Source organism: Copadichromis virginalis, linkage group LG10 (assembly GCF_057382275.1).
Source record: "Copadichromis virginalis isolate Kocher_CV1m ecotype Utaka linkage group LG10, C_Virginalis_male_GT1.1, whole genome shotgun sequence".
Taxonomy (NCBI): Eukaryota; Metazoa; Chordata; class Actinopteri; order Cichliformes; family Cichlidae; genus Copadichromis; species Copadichromis virginalis.
This window is the reverse complement of record NC_140627.1, coordinates 11,661,601-11,681,309: the sequence shown is the minus strand read 5'-3', so window position 1 is coordinate 11,681,309 and position 19,709 is coordinate 11,661,601. Positions and strand designations below refer to the sequence as shown.

General features: G+C 40.3%; 2 protein-coding genes across 4 annotated transcripts; one reads left to right on the top strand and one right to left on the bottom strand.

Annotated features, from left to right (window-relative positions):
- Positions 1-10,107: 10,107 nt before the first annotated feature.
- gng3 (guanine nucleotide binding protein (G protein), gamma 3) lies at positions 10,108-16,369 on the top strand. Its single transcript, XM_085469814.1, has 3 exons — positions 10,108-10,625; positions 11,466-11,565; positions 14,831-16,369. The coding sequence occupies exons 2-3, from the start codon at positions 11,467-11,469 to the stop codon at positions 14,957-14,959; spliced, it is 228 nt and encodes a 75-aa protein (XP_085325940.1). The 5' UTR covers positions 10,108-10,625; position 11,466; the 3' UTR covers positions 14,960-16,369.
- Positions 16,370-16,423: 54 nt separating this feature from the next.
- Positions 16,424-19,520, bottom strand: banf1 (barrier to autointegration nuclear assembly factor 1). 3 transcript variants are annotated; one of them, XM_085469813.1, is made up of 3 exons: positions 19,402-19,520; positions 18,454-18,613; positions 16,424-18,006 (listed from the first exon to the last, which is right to left on the bottom strand). In XM_085469813.1, exons 2-3 carry the CDS (start codon positions 18,577-18,579, stop codon positions 17,860-17,862), a joined length of 273 nt encoding a protein of 90 aa, XP_085325939.1. In that variant the 5' UTR covers positions 18,580-18,613; positions 19,402-19,520; the 3' UTR covers positions 16,424-17,859. The 3 variants fall into 3 exon arrangements, with proteins under 3 accessions (XP_085325939.1, XP_085325938.1, XP_085325937.1); XM_085469812.1 differs by having other exon boundaries at positions 18,454-18,593; positions 19,402-19,518; XM_085469811.1 differs by lacking the exon at positions 19,402-19,520 and adding an exon at positions 18,970-19,051 and having other exon boundaries at positions 18,454-18,593.
- Between the last annotated feature and the right edge of the window lie 189 nt (positions 19,521-19,709).

Sequence of the window (19,709 nt, the reverse complement as noted above, 5' to 3'; positions counted from 1 at the left end):
GGGTTGTCGTTTCCAGAGCAACAATTTCAAAGACAAGATCGCAAATTCATTGCACATGGTTGCAGTAATTTGGGTTGTGCAGTGGTGGTCTGTCTGTAGCATTAATGTGAGGCTTTAAATGAGGCATAACTCATCTGTGAACTGATTAGAGCTGCTGTTTTGAAATCTGCTAAGGTAGAAAATTAGTTTATACATTTTCTAGTCTGATATCATATGTGACATACAGTATGTGGAGTACTCTTCCCAGCCTCAGTTTAACAGGCACAGAAATAAAGACTCAGTCCGTCAAAGAAAGGTCTACAAATAGGGGACATTTGTGCTTGTTTTCCATTAATCCAACCATTCTGTTTATCCTGAATCGCAGGGGGGCTGCAGCCTCCCAGCTGTCGTAGGCTGTGCTCTCGCCTCTTAGTCCTTTAAAGACAGAAGAAAGAAGTGGTAGTGCAGACTTGCCAATGACTGTAAAGTTCAAGGATTTGGAACATGTTTCTTAATAATCTCATAGCTGACCACAATGTGACAATATGTCAGGTTACAGGTGGAAGCTACGACCCAAATAAATCCAGATTTGCAGACAAATTCACAAAATTCAAAGCTTTTAAATTAATTTTACAATATGTTAACCAAATCCTAGTTGTTGCTTCTTCCATATTTTTTTAACTAGTAATTTAAAAAAAATCCCCTGATACAATTTTCTAAAACCAAAATGCCTTCAGGTTAAGCAGTTTGAATAAGACTTTAAGAAGTTATCCTGAAACTTTTTTGGATTTAAGTGACTTTAAGAAAAGGTCTATATTTTTCTACCGTCTTCATCATGTTGGAGTGCCCGTTGTTGTTGTTTTTCTGTTTTTTACATGACTCTTTGTTTTGTATACGAAAGACCGTCTGTACGGAATGACATCTTCCTACTCTGCTGTGATAATGTGGATCGGATCTTCTTTGAGTTGCAATGCATCCACTGTTATCAGACCTCTGTAAACTTGGGAGTGGGTGGGTGGGTGTTTTTTTTTTTTTTTTTTGTTGTTTTTTTGGGGGGGGGGGGGGGGTCAACTCGCCGTATTCCTGTTTTTACCTCTCGCCTTTATTTCAGCTGGAGAAACATCAACCAAACGTGCAGTTCGCTCCTCCTGTCTCTCCAGCTCAGCTCGCAGTTAGGAGAAGGGGTAACGTTTGAAGAGGGCCTCTTACTATTGCTCCTTTTATACAGACTTTATATGCAAAGTGGCTGCCGAAGCAATTTCTTTGAATTCTACACTGTATGGACTTGCTGTGCAGTCGAGTCGTTGCTGACCTCAGATGTTTGTACTCGAGAGACAAATCGAAAGGAAGTTTCTCTTTAATTGTCATGAACTGAAGGGCCAGTGTCTCTGTGAGTGTCCGTATGTGCGTACAGTTTTTTCTCCTTTTTTTTTTTTGTTCTCTTTTTTTGCACTTGAAAAGAGGAAAGTTGTTACTGTGTGTAAACCAGTGCATTGCTTATTTGTGGGAACTGGATTAACCTGGTTTGTATTTTACTGCTTCTTTTTAGATATTGTGTTACTCCCTGTACCAAATACTGAGTTTAAGGATATTGATTCATTGGTGTGATGATGATGATGATGATGATGATGATGATGGGGTAACTCAAGAGAAAAAGTAGACCACCCCGTTCCTAAAGGGGGTAAGAACTCTTCAGGTTTGCCTATCAGAGTAATGCTGTGCTGATTCGCTGTCCTTCTTCCTCCAGAGACCTAAAAAAAACCTCATGTTATCGAACCTGTGATGCTCTTCTGTGCCCCCCTTCCCACCCTTTTCATAATGGATTGTTAATCTTAAGCAAATGTAATATTTTCATATTGTAATAACTGGTCCTCGTATTTAGAAAACATTTTTACCTTCATGTACCGACTATACTCTTCATAATTCTTTGAGGTGCACTGTGACAAATACAATGCTGCTATATCACAAAGACTATTATTCTGCACGTCACATTTAGCCGATGCCAGAAGCTAAAGGTGACAGATACAAAGTGGGCTCGAATACAGAGGCCCTGCTTCCATTGTTTGAATTCAATCCAGGCTTCTTTGTGCTGCCTCGGTGCGGTGTATTAATCTCAAAGCGACTTCGTGCACAACTGTAGGATCTGTAGCTGTCCTGTTGGTCTTCCTTTACAAGCATGACTGGATGGAAAGAAAGAGTCAAATGTAGCAGTTTCTAAAAGCTCATCTCATTCCTGACAGTGGTTAAAAAGTCTGTGATGTCTTTTTCTGCAGATTAAATCTATTCCAAACACAGAAGAAACAATTTATGGGTGAATTCTAATTAGCTGATTATTCCTAACCGATTTTGAACCATCGTGAGGTTTTTTTCAGCAGGTGATGGTGCAGATGTGGAAGCAGTTCTGCTTCAGTGTTCTTTGCAAATAAGCCCACATTTTGACTTGTTTGAGAGGCAGTTGTTACGTAGCATTACTAGCAGAAGAAAATCCTGGCAGACAAAAACTGGGGGACAGCATCTAACAACCATTGGGGAATTTTGCAGCAGTTGCACCTACAGCCACTAAATTCAGTGGTTTCAGTTTTGTGTTGCCATTGTTGTAACAAGCACATTTTTATTAAATAGAGTCAAAATAACTACTGAATGAATTGCCATGAAATTACATTTTAAGTCTTCATCAGTAGATGACGAGTTATTAAAACATTGCTGCCTGTGAGCTTCAGCTGTGCTTTGATGTTCATCACTAGCTAAACTTCATCATGCATGCTCACAGTAACAGTGGTTAGCACAGTGATCTTTAACTGTTTTTATACACACATGTGAGTCCAGATGCGCTATCAATGCTAAGAAGTTGGCACCAGACATGCTGGCTCCAAAGCTACTGGACAGCTACTGATGGACTACCGATGTTAGTAATTATGAGAGAAGTAAACACAAGAAATGTACCAATGGTTTGCAGATGCAGCCCACAGATACTGTCTCCCATGATTTTCTTCAGATGGAAATCAGTAAAAGTCATCTACGTAAGACTTTGGAACATTTTATTCCCGAAATGTGGGCTTGTTCTCAGAAAGCCGAAATATCTCTGCACCAGCACTGGCTTCAGTACAGCGTCAGTGGTAAATGATAGCCCAAACCAGCACTGTTGTCATGGTGCAGTGCTGTTCTAGACATAATACGAACTTTTGGGGGGGGGTTGTTTTTAAGTGCATTACAGAAATGTGGTATGCCTCAAAACAGAAGTGTATTGCGCATAAACCTTCATAGTTTTAGCTGCTAGAGTTTCTGCGGATTTTTTTTTTATCTCCATGAGATCAAGAACAAGTTGCCCAAAGTGATTTTTGTTGGGGTTTTTTTGTTGTTTTATTTTGTTTATTGGTCGACAAGTTGAAGCCTGAGCTATAATAATGCCTAAGGAAAAAGTTCCTTCAACTGAAGAAAAACTCTTTACCTGACTTTCACATTCAGGCATTTTGCCTGAATATATTTAGACCTGGTTTCATTTCTATCCGTGTAAAACAGAATATATTCTTAGCATAAACATGCTTTGAGTCTTATAAACTCTGAGAATATTGAGTAGACCTCAGAAATAGTCCAAAACAATACATCAAAAAATTATAGTGTAGCACAAAACAATATGCAAAAAAAACTAGTGGTGTTATTCTTAAATATTCTTCAGAGAATCTGTAACTAGCAAATCAGCCAGTGTCAGCCTTCTGATATATATCTCTGATGTACACCGGCCTTCATTGAGGCTTCCGGGACCTGCCAGAGAGAAATGAAGTTTGGAAGCTTAAAGTTTTGAAATGTAAATGATGAAAAAAGTGATGTGGGTTCAAATTCTTATCCAGGCAGGAGTCTTGTGCAACACAAAAGCACACCAGCTGCAAATAAGGTTCTTTGTGGAAATGCTGTCTGGACAGTGGCTGCTAACAAACTCGTTCATTCATGTACTTTCTCTTCCATTTCTTACATGTTTGATTAGCAGCAGCTCTGATTACACGGGTTCCTGTGTTGGTGACATGACTGAAGATTTCCCATCAAGTGATTAAACTGCTGTCTTGTCTCTCTTTTGTTGGTTATAGCTGAATATGATAATGTTACCATAATAGCATCCCTAAAGTGTGTGGTGCAAAACCTGATGGCTGGATTGTGAAGTTGTTCTCCGTGTTTATTTCTAGTAACCACACTGGAACTGGCTCTTTTAATAAAGAAATTCTGAGAAATGATTATGTCTGGGAGTGTGTGTTGTACATTTAAAAAAAGAAAAAAAAACCTGTAAACGCTCGGAGAACACAAACATCCAGTGCACTGTGATAGGCTGATGTGCGCCCTCTTGACCGATCACCAGCACTCTCTGAATGGAGTCAGTAGTGTCTGTTTGGAAAGTATTGAACGCTTAGGTTTCCGTCAATACAAATGACCAATTGCAATTGATGATTCTTATGATCACCCCACCCAGATCTGCTTTGCTCATCATTATATAAAACTGGTTTGGGATTCACAGCACTGCGATGGAGCACCCCGGGGCAGATCGATCAGAGACAGAGAGGTTAAAACCAACTCAGCATCTGCCTGGTAATAACCGCTTCAAATAAAAGCAATACTGCATCAACTATATGTAACTGTGGGGACCACATCACAATGAACCTTTTCCTTGTGCATCAGTCCATACTGAAATACAGTACCTTGCAAAATGTAGGCACCTAACATGTCTAGATCAATTTGTGAATTTTGTAGTCACAAATATCCATGAATTCATTTATTGAGGCTAGTCGCATGAAGTCACCTGACTTCCTGCACACATTGCTAGAACGTTGTCAGCCATATTGGATGTGACACAACCACCATTTCCTAGGGAAAAATATGTCTTCCCCAGCTGGTTGGCAGGGGTTTGGGACTGGACCAGTGATCACTTTGGTTGCTAGCCAGTTGCTATGGTTGCCTGTAACTTTTCATGTTTATCTGCAAATACTTGCTACTAACTATACTAACTACTATTTGGGCAGTAGAAAAACATAAATGGAGACTGTTCACCTTCAAAGTAAAAGTTGCAACTCAGCATTGCAGCTGACATGTTTCAAAAGTCACAACTTCTGCTTTGAAGGTGAACCTTGTGTTGCAGTTTTCATGGTTTCACGACAGATTGGAGAGTCCTGGACAGTGTTCGTAGACAAGTCTGTCACTTCACCGCAATTTGATTTATACAGCGCCAAATCAAAACACTAAACTCAAAGTGTTTTATCTTTTTAGGTAAGTACCCTACAATAATACAGAGAAAATCTCAAGCAAAAGTGAGAAGGAAAAACTCCCTTTTGACACAAAGAAATCTCGATCAGAATCAGGCGTGCATCTGCTGGAGAGGCATGCATCTGCTGCGACTGGTTCGGGGAGAGGGCAAAAGGAGAGAGCAGAGGGGTTCTGTTCAAACTATGACCATACAATGTGCTAGTGACCAAAGGAGCCACGAGGAGCTTTTTGCCAACCGGTTAGGGATTAAGCATGTTTCCATAGCAACAGATGGTTGCCAGGAGGTCACTGACAAGATGTAGACCTGCATGACTGGTGCTTTAGCAGCCAGCTTCCCAGCAACCACTTGCAACCAGTCAGGAAATACACATATTTGCTTGCCAGATGGTTGCAGACCAGTCCCTAGGCCTCCACGAGTGATACATTATTCACTTGATCCTACATTGTCACTATAATTGTCAAACAAATGGTGGACAAGTTAACATTGCATGGTTAGGGGTGATGTGTATGCAAAGCCTCGGTATAATAAATTTTGTTTCCTGGAAGATGAATCCCAATGACTGGGGTAATTCCCTGGCTCTTTTTTTTAGCACTATCATAAGACTCATGAAGTATTGGTTGGTTATGTTGATATTTGGTGCATACATTCATATTTCTCTGTAGACATAAACTTTATCATTGAGCCTTTCATTCTCCATCTAATCAACTTAGCAGCCATCTTGGATTGAATCCATGTATTTACTTTGCAGTCTGTATCTAAGTGAATGGGGAGAGCCATAAATTGAGAGTTATATCCAGTAAAGCAAGAAAAAAAAAGGTTTGGCAAAACGTTGCACCAAGTTAAGTTTTTTCCCCCATTAAGTTGTACTTGTACTACACGTGCACATGCATTGTTTCACATTACAGCTTTTAAAACCTTCCCATTTCAGCTGTTGATTGGACTACATGGGTGATAACTATCTTTCATGTTCAGAATTCTCCCATAAATTTCTATTCAGGATCCTTTGAGTGCCTTATCTAATGTCTTTGCTGCCACCTGCCAGCATTGTGAGCATGTTAGCAGTCTGATGTTGTACTGCCTAGCAAACACAGACAGTATAAAAGAAGCTCCCATGATGTCCTATTGTGAAGCATTAAGCTGAATATTTTTGGTGTTACCATCTGTGTGTTTTCGAACCAGATATGACGAGCGAGGGGTGGATCTGACTGTGGCTCTAATAATGACCATGATTCACACAGTGATCTTCATGTTTTATTCAGTACGACCTGAAACCAGCGTGTGAGCCCATTAAGTCATCAGGATAGCTTTTACTGAGGTTGTGGACCAAAGGAACCGAGAGCTGTTTTTCCATGGATTTCCAGAAAACTTATTGCAGTCAGAAGAGCCGTTTCCTCCTCCTCCTTATACTTTCACGTGCTCCCTTTAGGTCTCGCCACAGTGTATCATCTGCCTTGAACTCACCCTACGTCTAGCATCCTTTAACGTCACACCAACTCTCCATGTTTTCCTTCACTGCATCCATGAATCTTCTCCACTATACCTCCTCTGCACATGCCAAACCATCCCAGCCTTGCCTGGGATGGTTAAGACTTTGAAAGTCTTAACATCTTTTAACTCTGTCACCTCCAGCTCAGCTTGCTGACATCATAGCAGGTCCCACTGTCGTCACGGAAACCTTTCCTCCCAGTCTTGCTGCCCTGGCGCTTATCTCCACTCACTCCACCCTGCCTTTACTCTCTTCTTCTCTCTTTTGCCTTGTCCTTTTCTTTGGATGGTTGACCCCAGGTTTCACTGTATCTGCTCCTTGCAGCTTTACTGTTACACCTGTCTCCTTCTCATTGGCACACATGTAATCTGTTGCGTTTCTACTGATGAATCTAAACCATTATGGTGAAGATGGTGACTGCTGTCTTTGAGGCGTCAGAATGTTCGCATCGTTGCAGTTTACTCCAAAACGTATCAGAGAAAACCACTATGTGATATTCAGGAAACTGCTTGTAGCGCATTCAAATATTACTCAATGGTGAATTTCCTGAATGTTTACATAGTGAAGCTTTTGTCGGACACATCTTTATCTCAGCTGCTTGCACATCTGTTGCCACCTTTAGTACAGTGTGTGGCGGTATGATGGCAACAATCTACTCGCTACAATTGCATCAGTCTCCTGAAACCAGCCTCCTATCAAAGTGTGGGCATTTTACAAGATAGCTCATCAACCAGTGATGTGTGATGACTCAGAGGCTATTGCAACGGATGCTTTAATGTGAAAATGTCCACACAGATTTTATTTAAAAGCGCCAGCTCTTTTTACAAGCTAGAAATCATCAGACATAAATGGTCCCACAGATAATGCATTAAGCATTTTGCTCTTCGATACGAGCATTTCACCGACTGTTGAGCTGACACACACCCAGCGTTTCAGCACCACAGCGGAATCAATGGCCCCAAATGGCTTAAAATGAAAGTCTTTTACCAACATTGTTTCAATATTTATTGACATCAACCTCGAGGCAGAGAAGTACCCTGCGTGCTACATGCTTTCAGACAAAAGCAAGGCAGTGACTGGGTCACAAGAGTTTCTCTTGAAATTGCAGTGTGTTTGAGAGGAAAGTGATTATCCCTCTTTACTTATGCAGGGAGATAACAAGACAAGATCTTATCCTCGCTGCCATTTTTCTGCCTTGTTATTGAAAATGGTCCTAAATTTGTGTTTGCTAAAAATCATTTTCCTATCAGGTGCATAGAGTGAAGCTGCAGTAAAGACATAAGACTGGTTGTCTCTCAGCTTTGAGTCTCCAGATTCATAGGTCCCAGTGTGGCATGGCAGTAATTATGTTCAACTTAATTAAGCTTTGTTAATTATGTAAAAAGGAGTGTAATAAAAGGTCATTAAAGGCATCATTTAAAGGATGCAAAATGAAACACCGAGTTAACACCTGAAATTTTGCTAAACTGGATTTATGCACATTTTAAGTTGACCTTTCACCGAGCCACACCTCTATTTTCTCCTGCATTGTTTTCCCACTTACGCTTGACACCATTTTTTTTTTCATTAGTACGGCATCAGATAATTAGCTGACTTATCTGTTGGATGTGCACCCACACTAATTATAACAGAGAATAACCTGCAGAGATGAAAGAGGAGCTCTGGTAGACCATCTGGTGAGTGCTTTAGACACGGCTCCTGCAGTCATGTAGTGGTTTGTACCTGCTGTCGTTGTTTTTTCAGAGTTTGTGCCAGCACAAAAAAACTATCATAGGGTTGAAACTGGTTCTCACAATACAAGTAATGTTACCAAATACCTGCTGGGTTCATTTCTCAGATGTGCTGCCTGAAATGGGTCTGCTCAGCAGAAAAATACACGACAGAAAAATGACCTGAAAAGCAGTGAACTTCTACAGCTTATATTGGTATATACTGTATTCTATACCATACATGTTAAGAATAAGAACATGAACTATTCCTCTAAGTCATATCACTAAAATTATATCAAAACAATATGGTGTGATGTGTGGTTTATTACATATATAGTGCACAGCAGATGTGTTCAATCCAACATTATATGTAACGTATTCCTGTTTCCTGTGTTCTTTGTTAATGTTTTATCAGTTAGCATTAAATAGATTAGAAAAGAGCAGCATTATCGTGCTAGAATTTTATAATTAGAAAGCCACTAATGACGACACATTTTTAGTGGCTTTCCTTTCAGGTTTTGATGTTGCTTCTTGCTGCTGAGATTTGATTAAATTCTGCCGGCACCATCCAGCAGATGGAGTACTTGAACCTCAGTAGCAGCTTATCTTTTCACCTTCCACCATTGTATGCGCTGCAGCAGAGTAATCAACAGTAGAATAAGTCATGTCTGCACCATATACAGTACAATAGTTAGTTGAAATTAAATTTGTGATTGTCTTCCTCCACTCTCTCTCTCTCCATGCTTTCCCATCCACGCTCCACCATTACACTGTCTAATAAAGGGAAAAGGCACGAAAATTATTATTTAAGAAGAAAACAAATAAATGAGCTATGGCCTGTAACTGGAGCTCATTTATTGCTGGTGGTTATAGGTTATGCGGGAACCACTCACACCTTACCATGGCACAAATAATGTTCACTGACATGCACAGATGTCTTTTTCCTTCTCATTTTTAAAAAAGAACAAATTATTTTTAATGAATTTCACTTTGATTTGGGCAACTTTACACCAAACACAAAGTTTAAATTCTGTTCTACTGTATTATTATTATTATTATTATTATTATTATTATTATTATTTCATACCAACGTTGCAACTTATGGCAAGCAAAACGGACAAACTAGCTGGAACGCGATACGCCCCTCAGTAACCAGAGACCATACAAATGAAAAGATTCCACAGTCGAAAAAGAGATGAGAAGGGCAGCAGCACAGCGCCATTAAAGCCAAGAAAACACTAGCATAGCAAAGATGGCGTCGGACTGCTTTTTCAAACTTCAACTCCGTGTTGTAGGTTTTCAGGCTGTCTACTCGAGTTTCTCTTAATATAATTAACTTTGCGCAATGGTCAGTATTCTATTACTTTATAGTCCAGTCTTCACTGTAGAGTTAAACACACAGAGTGGTGTTTTTTCTTCTTCTTGTACATAGCGACAGCCATAGCTGTTGTTGGCGGTGAGCTAACGGAGCTCTTAACTTCACAGCGTCTTTGGTCTAACGGCGTCGTAAAAATCTGGTTTCTGACAAAATCTACGTCCGTTCTGCCATTTTCTTTTTCTTTAACATTATAATATGTACAAATTGAGCCACTAATCTGAATTATCTGTAGCACATAATTATTTAAATGCTAGCCGACATCTCCCCAATTTAAAATGTGATGTAAACCATTGAGCCAGACTGCAGCAGTCCCCATAGCAACAGAGGAGAGGGTGGACATCACAAATGGCACAGAGACGCATCATGATTCACACCACTGGAGCTCACGTCCCAAGCTGTGTATAGCATTTTAGCACTGAAAACTAATCCCAGACCACACAGACAGCCCTGCTCCATGTCAGAGATTGAAACCTGAGAGATTCCAGTTGGCCCCAATTTCCTCAGCACAAACGTGGTACAATCCACCCACATTAGAAAACCTTTACCAATGCTCCCCCCTCCCTCTGTCTGGCAGGTACCACTCACTGCTGAGGGGGTTATCCTATCCATCCACCGCAAATCTAGCCCTCGTTGTGGCAGAATTGCAGTGCATTGGACTGTACAGAGCAGGGTACCATCCAGGCTGTTGTCTGTGAGGGGTGGGGTCCGGCTACACTCATACCACCAACCATAAGCTGACAGAGGGACACCAGAGAGGCAGAAAAAGACAGGGGAAAAAAGAGAGAAGAGGGGGGAAGACTGCACCTGAAGAGGAATATAATACGGGTAAGGAGAAAAGGGGGGGTGGATGGAGGGAGAAGGAAAAAGACAATGGGGAAAGGTCCAGAATGGTTCAAATAGATTCGTTCCTTTGATGCTATGCTTTTTTCCCCCCTTTCCTTCCTGCTGACAGTCCATTTAATTTCAGTCCTTTTTCCATCTGTGACACGTTTTTCCCCATTTGTTATATGTGGGCATCATTTCGTGAATGGCTGCAGTGGTTATTTCATTCCACATTTGATATTTCTGTGCCTGTTCCCGTTCATAGTGGGAGAATCTGTGGGCTATAGTGAATGATGCTTACCATTTGGCCCAGTTTGTGTGTTGCCTTTGCATTTTTGAAAATATATGGGAATTTGATCCCATATCAGATATCAGATGACATAATGTGGCAGCTGTGCCGATTCTGTGACACAGTATTGACTGATATTTATAATATCTGGCTTCATGCTTGCCTTAAAGCCCAGCTTGCCTAAATACATAAATAATATAATGCAATTTTTGAGCACAGTTTTTTTTGTCTTAAGAGCTTTATATAATGTATTTGTCTAAAAACTGGTTCTTGTGTGTATTCCATTTGATTAAGCAGCTGTTATTTAAAAATAATAATAAAAATCCTCTTAATAAACCTGTATAATGGCAATGAATAGTGCCACCATAGCTCACTGCAACCATATTTGTATTTCTAATATTTTTCATGGCTCTAAAAATCCATTCAAAGTGAAGGATGTATGCAACACAAAAACAGTAAGATGATAAATTATTTTTTCATTTCAGTCAAACAAATGCACAAATCTACTGAATGCTTTTCCTGTCTCTTCTATACGTCGCCGTGTTTGTGGCTAGGATGAAAGGAGACACCCCAGTGAACAGCACCATGAGTGTCGGCCAAGCCAGGAAGCTGGTGGAGCAACTGAAGATCGAGGCTAGTTTCTGCAGGATAAAGGTGAGGCGCACGTATTTATCGTGAAGTTTGGTCCAAAACAGCACAAACGAAAGTTTTCTGCTTTAAAAAAATCAAGAAAGGAATTCTTTGATATGTTGTGATAAGTCAGTTCTGTCAGATGCTAATAATTGTGCCGCACAAACTAAATGCAAGTTTGGTTTGAAGATTTTGTTGTAAGCGATGATGGGTAGGCAGTGATGACCTTCTCAAACATACTTTAAGTGAAGGCTTCCCACTGGAGGCTTTCCAAATGGTGTTTGGCTTGCATGATGTTCCTAATTGCATCAAAGCCACCTTGCAGAGGCACCTTGCCTCTTTGTAAGAAATAATCCACGAGCGTTAAAATGAGCAGGAGGCAAACTTGTCTCATGCTACCATGAGAGCAAAGTTTTAGAGATAAGCTTTATCTGCTGGCACCTCTGGCCAATAATCAGAACCTGAAGCAGAAGGTTTGTCTTCACAGAGGTCCAGCACTCTTTCAAAACCTTTGAAACATCTGGCTGTTCAATGTAAAGGTTGAAATTGTTGTTAGAGAGAGATCCACATAAGGAGCACAAGAGCTAAATAATAATTCAGTTAACGTTCAGTTACTTTTATGTTTGCACATTTCATGCTCATATTTAGATTTTATTAAGAAAACTATCCATTCATACATACAAACATCATTTCACGGTCAATCAAAGCAATTTTGAGTCAAGTAAGAACATATTGAATTTTAATTGTTGTTGATGTGTTTGTGGTGTTACTATGTTTTATCTTCTTTACATAATCTACAGTAGTATGTCAAAATATTATCTACTGTGTGTGTGTGTGTGTGTGTGTGTGTGTGTGTGTGTGAGAGAGTGTGAGTGAGGGGGTGGGGGGGGGGGGGGGGGTAAATGGGGTATTTTTTTGGGAAATACCAGCCATTGTTAAAACTATAAGCCAGTACAGTAGCGGGGCTTGTGAGGGTCCTACAAAGATTTCATGTTCTGACTGTTCCACAGTGTACCTGTGAAAATACAAATGAGAAAGAGCAGAGGCCAAAATAATGCTCATGCATATAAACGATCACAGCAAAGATAAAGATATACAGTGGGGCAAAAAAGTATTTAGTCAGCCACCGATTGTGCAAGTTCCCCCACCTAAAATGATGACAGAGGTCAGTAATTTGCACCAGAGGTACACTTCAACTGTGAGAGACAGAATGTGAAAAAAAAAATCCATGAATCAACATGGTAGGATTTGTAAAGAATTTATTCGTAAATTAGGGTGGAAAATAAGTATTTGGTCAATAACAAAAATACAACTCAATACTTTGTAACATAACCTTTGTTGGCAATAACAGAGGTCAAACGTTTACTATAGGTCTTTACCAGGTTTGCACACACAGTAGCTGGTATTTTGGCCCATTCCTCCATGCAGATCTTCTCGAGAGCAGTGATGTTTTGGGGCTGTCGCCGAGCAACACGGACTTTCGACTCCCGCCACAGATTTTCTATGGGGTTGAGGTCTGGAGACTGGCTAGGCCACTCCAGGACTTTCAAATGCTTCTTACGGAGCCACTCCTTTGTTGCCCGGGCGGTGTGTTTTGGATCATTGTCATGTTGGAAGACCCAGCCTCGTTTCATCTTCAAAGTTCTCACTGATGGAAGGTGGTTTTGGCTCAAAATCTCACGATACATGGCCCCATTCATTCTGTCCTTAACACGGATCAGTCGTCCTGTCCCCTTGGCAGAAAAACAGCCCCATAGCATGATGTTTCCACCCCCATGCTTCACAGTAGGTATGGTGTTCTTGGGATGCAACTCAGTATTCTTCTTCCTCCAAACACGACGAGTTGAGTTTATACCAAAAAGTTCTACTTTGGTTTCATCTGACCACATGACATTCTCCCAATCCTCTGCTGTATCATCCATGTGCTCTCTGGCAAACTTCAGACGGGCCTGGACATGCACTGGCTTCAGCAGCGGAACACGTCTGGCACTGCGGGATTTGATTCCCTGCTGTTGTAGTGTGTTACTGATGGTGACCTTTGTTACTTTGGTCCCAGCTCTCTGCAGGTCATTCACCAGGTCCCCCCGTGTGGTTCTGGGATCTTTGCTCACCGTTCTCATGATCATTTTGACCCCACGGGATGAGATCTTGCGTGGAGCCCCAGATCGAGGGAGATTATCAGTGGTCTTGTATGTCTTCCATTTTCTGATGATTGCTCCCACAGTTGATTTTTTCACACCAACCTGCTTGCCTATTGTAGATTCACTCTTCCCAGTCTGGTGCAGGTCTACAATACTTTTCCTGGTGTCCTTCGAAAGCTCTTTGGAGTCTGACTGTTTGAGGCTGTCTCTTTTATACAGATGATGAGTTCAAACAGGTGCCATTCATACAGGTAACGAGTGGGGGACAGAAAAGCTTCTTACAGAAGACGTTACAGGTCTGTGAGAGCCAGAGATTTTCCTTGTTTGAGGTGACCAAATACTTATTTTCCACCCTAATTTACGAATAAATTCTTTACAAATCCTACCATGTGAATTCATGGATTTTTTTTTCACATTCTGTCTCTCACAGTTGAAGTGTACCTCTGGTGCAAATTACTGACCTCTGTCATCATTTTAAGTGGGGGAACTTGCACAATCGGTGGCTGACTAAATACTTTTTTGCCCCACTGTAACTCAAAACAACAAGGATGAGGGTCTGAAACATCCATCGATCCTCCCATCCGTTTACTTATGTTTATCCACTTCAGGCTCATGGTGAGGCTGGAGCCTGTCCCAGCTACCATGGAGCAAAAGGTGAAGTGGACCCCGCACAGGTCACCAGTCTGTCGCAGCTCTAACACTGACAACCATTCCCAGCCACTCCTATGGCCATTTTAGAATAACCAATCTAACACACACAGATCATGCAAACTCTACGCAGAAGGCTGGCTGGTGGATTCAAATAGAGGATTTTCTGTCTGCAATGCCACTATACCACCCGGGTTAAAAGCAGCATGCAAAAAATCAATAACTGTCGCTATTAAAGCACCTTGAGATGACTCCTATAACAGCAAGAGGCATCTCAAGGTGCTTTAAATTCATTTAATATTAATCACACAGTATTATAAGCAAGGATTTGGCGACTGTGGGGAGGAAGTCACTAAGTTCCTGATTTTACAGGGAAATTACCTGCAAATCACCAGGATCAGCCAGCTCCCTACTGTGACCACTCAGAGGCGGGATGAGGGGAAAGTGTAAAGGGGAAAAATGTAATTAAATGCTCTAAACCCCATCGTCTCCACCTCCAGGTATCAAAGGCAGCAGCCGACCTGATGGCATACTGCGACGCACACGCCTGCGACGACCCCCTGATCACCCCCGTGCCCACCTCAGAGAACCCCTTCAGGGAGAAGAAGTTCTTCTGCGCTTTGCTTTGAGACAAATCAGGGATTGTTGTGATGAAAAAGTACAACTGTACAGTATGTACATCTATGTACAGTATGTACATGTACTTCCAATCTGAATAAGACATTAATGTACTATAGTAACGTTGCATAAAAGCTGCCGATGTACAGTACATAACCAACTACAAAATGTCTTGAACTAAATTCTTATACTGCGAACATCTGTCTCAATGTTAGAGGAGGGCAAACAAGAATAATTTAACATTTAATCAATAAAGAGTTAGAAAAATCACAAAGTTGCTAAAAGTCTCAAGGGAAGGGGGAAAAACAAAGAGCGTTCATCTGAAAGGAAACACATGCATCTCATGCTCAAATAGGTTACAAGTAACTGCCAGAAGGGACAACATGATCACCAAGTATCTTATTTCTCCACCAGTCACAGGCAACAGATTCATATTGAAACTGGGAACCTAAATTACATTAGGTCTCGGTATTATGGAGGACATGTCTCAGCTCTCCCCATTTAAATTCCCCATAAATGAGAAGACTATTGCCGCGTAATCAAACACATTTTCATTCTTTGTCTACTCGTAGGCAGAGGTCATAACATGGATGCTCCTCTCACAAGTAGCAGCATTTTTTTTCTAATCTAATCTATTGTTGACCTTCGTCATTCACTGTTTAGCCCTGTCTTGGCAGTTACTTGTTTACAACTGGACACATGCAATTGATTTGGGGGGTTTTGGGAGTGGGGGAGGGTATTAAGATTTTAGCCTCTTCTTTTTTTGCTCATTTCTATACTATTGCCGTAGTGTGGATGTGGACGTGTGTGTATGCATAGGTGCTACTGTGAAACTTGAGCAACAATTCTGTGCATCGGATCACTGTCAAATTGAGATTTTGTAGTTAAATAGCACACACACACAAACCCAAACACATTCCAGGAGTTATGGACTTTCAACATCTAATCTAAGCCACTGAAGTAAGATCATCTAATCGGTTATTCTGAGCCTGTCATAATAATAATTTTCTAATTCTTTAAGACATGAAAATAAAAACAAGTAAATGAAGCAGTCTTAATGTACTTTTAAGGACAAGTGTGCATCATTGTTATTTTAAATGATCAGAGGATCTCCAGAGCAGGGGTTCTTAGTGGTTTCCAGAAAAGTCATGGATCAACCAGTGTCACTTTCTCCATCTAAAGTACTGTCAGCTGTTAAGTTTCAACACCACTTTCATAAAAGGAAACGAAAAACTGCTCTTCTCGTGTCCGTGACCTGGAACTTTTGGAAACGCCTCCCTCCTGCTTTGGAGCATTCAAAAAGAAAAAAAAAAAAAAATGAGTGACATATTTTCATCATGTTGCAAATATCTGGAGCTTTGGCAGAAAAAAGGGTAACCATGGAAACGAAGCACTGAAATAAAGCCTCCTGTCATCAAACATTTTCTGTCTCTTGGGGTGTTCTCTGATAAAATGCACAGGAAAAAAAAAACATGTTCAAATGTGATACTTGCTTTTTATTGTTTTATAATAAAAGCAATAGAAAAGCTGAAACCTTTTCACAGTCAAATGCAAACACGTGGGCCTGCATTATAACAAAGAGCTGCTACACACTGGTTACATCTTCATACAGCTTGATAACTGGTGGTGGGTTTCAGCATTTGAACGGAAGATTAGGGAATAGTGTGAACATGCAGTGTTGTGGACTTTATACTTCTTTAGACCAAGTTAAATGTTTAAAGTAACATGCATTAAGGCATCTCATGTCTAGAAATTCAAAGACAATACATAGCTCAGCTATGAAGACCTGACCTAAATATCAGGCTCACTGTTGTAACAAAATGCACACAGTGTAGGATTTTCATTTAAAGCCACTTAAACCAATAAAGGATATTTTATTTGTAAGTCACATGACAGTGGATTAAGAGGGTTTCTCCGCTCTTACTCAGCTTGTAAGTTGCAGAAAGAAAAGAAAGCCTACTACTTTTAACCTACTTTAATTAGCTGCTAACATGGTTTTGCTAGATCTATCACTGTGGGTTTGGATCAGGATGGCTGCTGTCTGACGCTCACCAACTCGTAACTTTGCTTTCACGACCTCCACAGAAGGTTTGCATTTTTTTACTAGCAGCACAACTAGCTGTGATATCGAGCTTTCTAACAAACACAATATCTAAGTTACCAGCAATAGAGACACTTTTATTATTGAAAGTATTGTTTTGTTACATTGGCATCTTTATTTATATACATTTCAATCTTCAAGTCCAAACAAGCTCAGAGTAGACTAGATGTAGGACTGTGGTGTGTCTTCATTTGCAAGACACAAAGATAAAACATTTCACATACATATATCTATATAAATCTCTAAATACCAGTGTCAGTTGAATCTTTTTTTAGGTTTAGTTTTCAGGTTTCACATTAAATTAGCCAAATCTTCTGCCAAACAGACAATCCTTATCAAGAAATCGTTGAAGCAGTGCTGGTGGAACTACAGTACATGAAACTGTGATGATGTGCTACTTAAAAAAAATGGACAACTCATATCAAACCTTCCAGTAGCATTTAAAAAAAAGCAAATGGTGCAAGCAGCCCAAAAGCATCAGGTGACTACAGGTGTTAGTGTAGATTGTACAGGTAAACCATCACATTAAATAGAAAGAAATGTGCTGAAATAAATGAAAACAAATCGTGAAGTTAAAAAGAGTTTACCTCTAAAACTGCCATAATGAGCTTAAAATGGTAACTTCTTAACGCACTGTCAACAATGAACACACTAGAAATTTACATTTTTTAAATTTTGAACAGAAAGTACACATAGTATTCCAATAGTTGGGCCACATGGATATTATAAGCAGGGGCTGAATTAAAAGAAAATCAGAAGAGGTAATGTACAGCTTGGACTTTAGAAGTACAAAAACAAATGACTGAATGTTTATAGGAAGGCATCGCACCATTCCTTAAGACAGCCATAGCAGTCACCTTGTTGTTTGACATTTGCTCCGCAAGTGTCCTTCAGCCAATCTCGGAAAAGCTCCTCGTCTTTCTTTAGCACTAGAAACTGTCCGAGGACGACATATGCCTGTGGAAGTGGATGTGAAGACACAACACAAGAATGTAATTAAGACCGATGGGCGAGTATCTAAGAATGAGCCACATCTGTTCTGATAACGAGCAGATCCAGTTTTTAACTGAACCTGAAAAACTGCACAGATGAGTATTTGTTTGGGTGTGTTTGATCAAATTCATAGCTCATTTGACAAGAGAACAACTCTTCTGCGACAACAAACGTTTACAGATGTCCAGAAGAAAAACTGCAGCTTGTTTTTCTTTACATCACAACTTTAGTTGTGCTAGTTTTCCAAAAATAAGAACTAATCTGTTAAGCTTGCGTCAGCTGTGATATACTGCTGCTGTAAGTTAAGATTATTTCAATATTATTCAAAGTAATCAATACCTACTAGGTAAAATAACTTAAAATTACTGTGTGAATAAACACACTGCAGAAGCTAATCAAAAACCAAGTCACCTTGTCAAAACCCTTATCCTCCAGTCTTTTGCCAAGGACTTCTCCGATGCCTGCCAGAGCCATCACTGGCTTCTCTCCCATGGGCTCGGCCACGAAGTCTTTATGTTTTTGGGATGTCGATGACATGGTCTCTTTGGAGTCTGTCAAATAATAGCAGGTGCTAAACGGTAATATAAACAGATCTGACAAGTGAAAACAATACTTACCCAATTTCGTGAAAAGAAAGAATATTTCGTAAAATTGCAAATCTAATTTTACTTATATTTTTATCAGTAACTGATAGACGGCACAGAAACTTCTTTAGACAGTAGTTGAACATGATATGGTTTAATGTTTGGCTACTCATGTCAACTCTAGTTATGAACCAAGCCTACAGTGCGAACATATCAACAAGTGCCGTATCTTTCTCTACAGCAATGACTTATTTTATGGAGCTCTGAGTGCTAATGCTAATATATTTAACATCTGGGGTTACCAACTGATCGTCATTACAGAGTAGCATCTAGTCAGACTCACCAAACACAACTACACCCGTGAAATATTTCGCCTGATTGCTTAACGTAAGTGCAGTACAAGCAGTTGAATTGCGCGCGCAACACATTTCAATGCTAAGCGTTTTAGCACACCGAGCTAAAGTTCACTAGCTTCCAGTTTATATTACTGCTTTTTTTCCTACATAGCCGCAGCTTCTTGGCGGGAGATATGTCCATCTCAAAGCCAGGGCTTGCTCCTAAAATAATCACAGACTATCAAGTTAATGCTGTAAAGCTAGAAATCAGGGGCTCATATTTTAGGCGCCTACAAATTAGCCTAACTTGAGCTAATGAAGCTTTAACGCTACTAATCTAATTTTTATTTTTCCTATGAAGCTCATTTACAAATAACCTCTTCCTTTGGGGCACGTCTGCGTTTATCACAACAAAAACCCACAGCTGCGTATCAACTTACCCGTTAGTCTCCCGTCCAAGCTTGATATTAACGTAGTTAGCTGAAAAGCTACGTGCTTTCGATTTCTGTATAAGCACCGGCGACCACAATGCAATGCGCAGGCTCTCTGCGGCTTCAGGTCAAAAATCGCGTGACGTCATTTCCCCCTGATTTTGATCTCGCAGGATAAACAGACAAACCTCTAGGGCATAACCAACTTTTAATGAGGTATTTCGATTATCACGTTTATCATAAATTATAATAAGCACGTCTTCATTTTTGCCTGTCACACGTTGCTGAGGTGGCAGACACTTTGTAATAAACAGGCA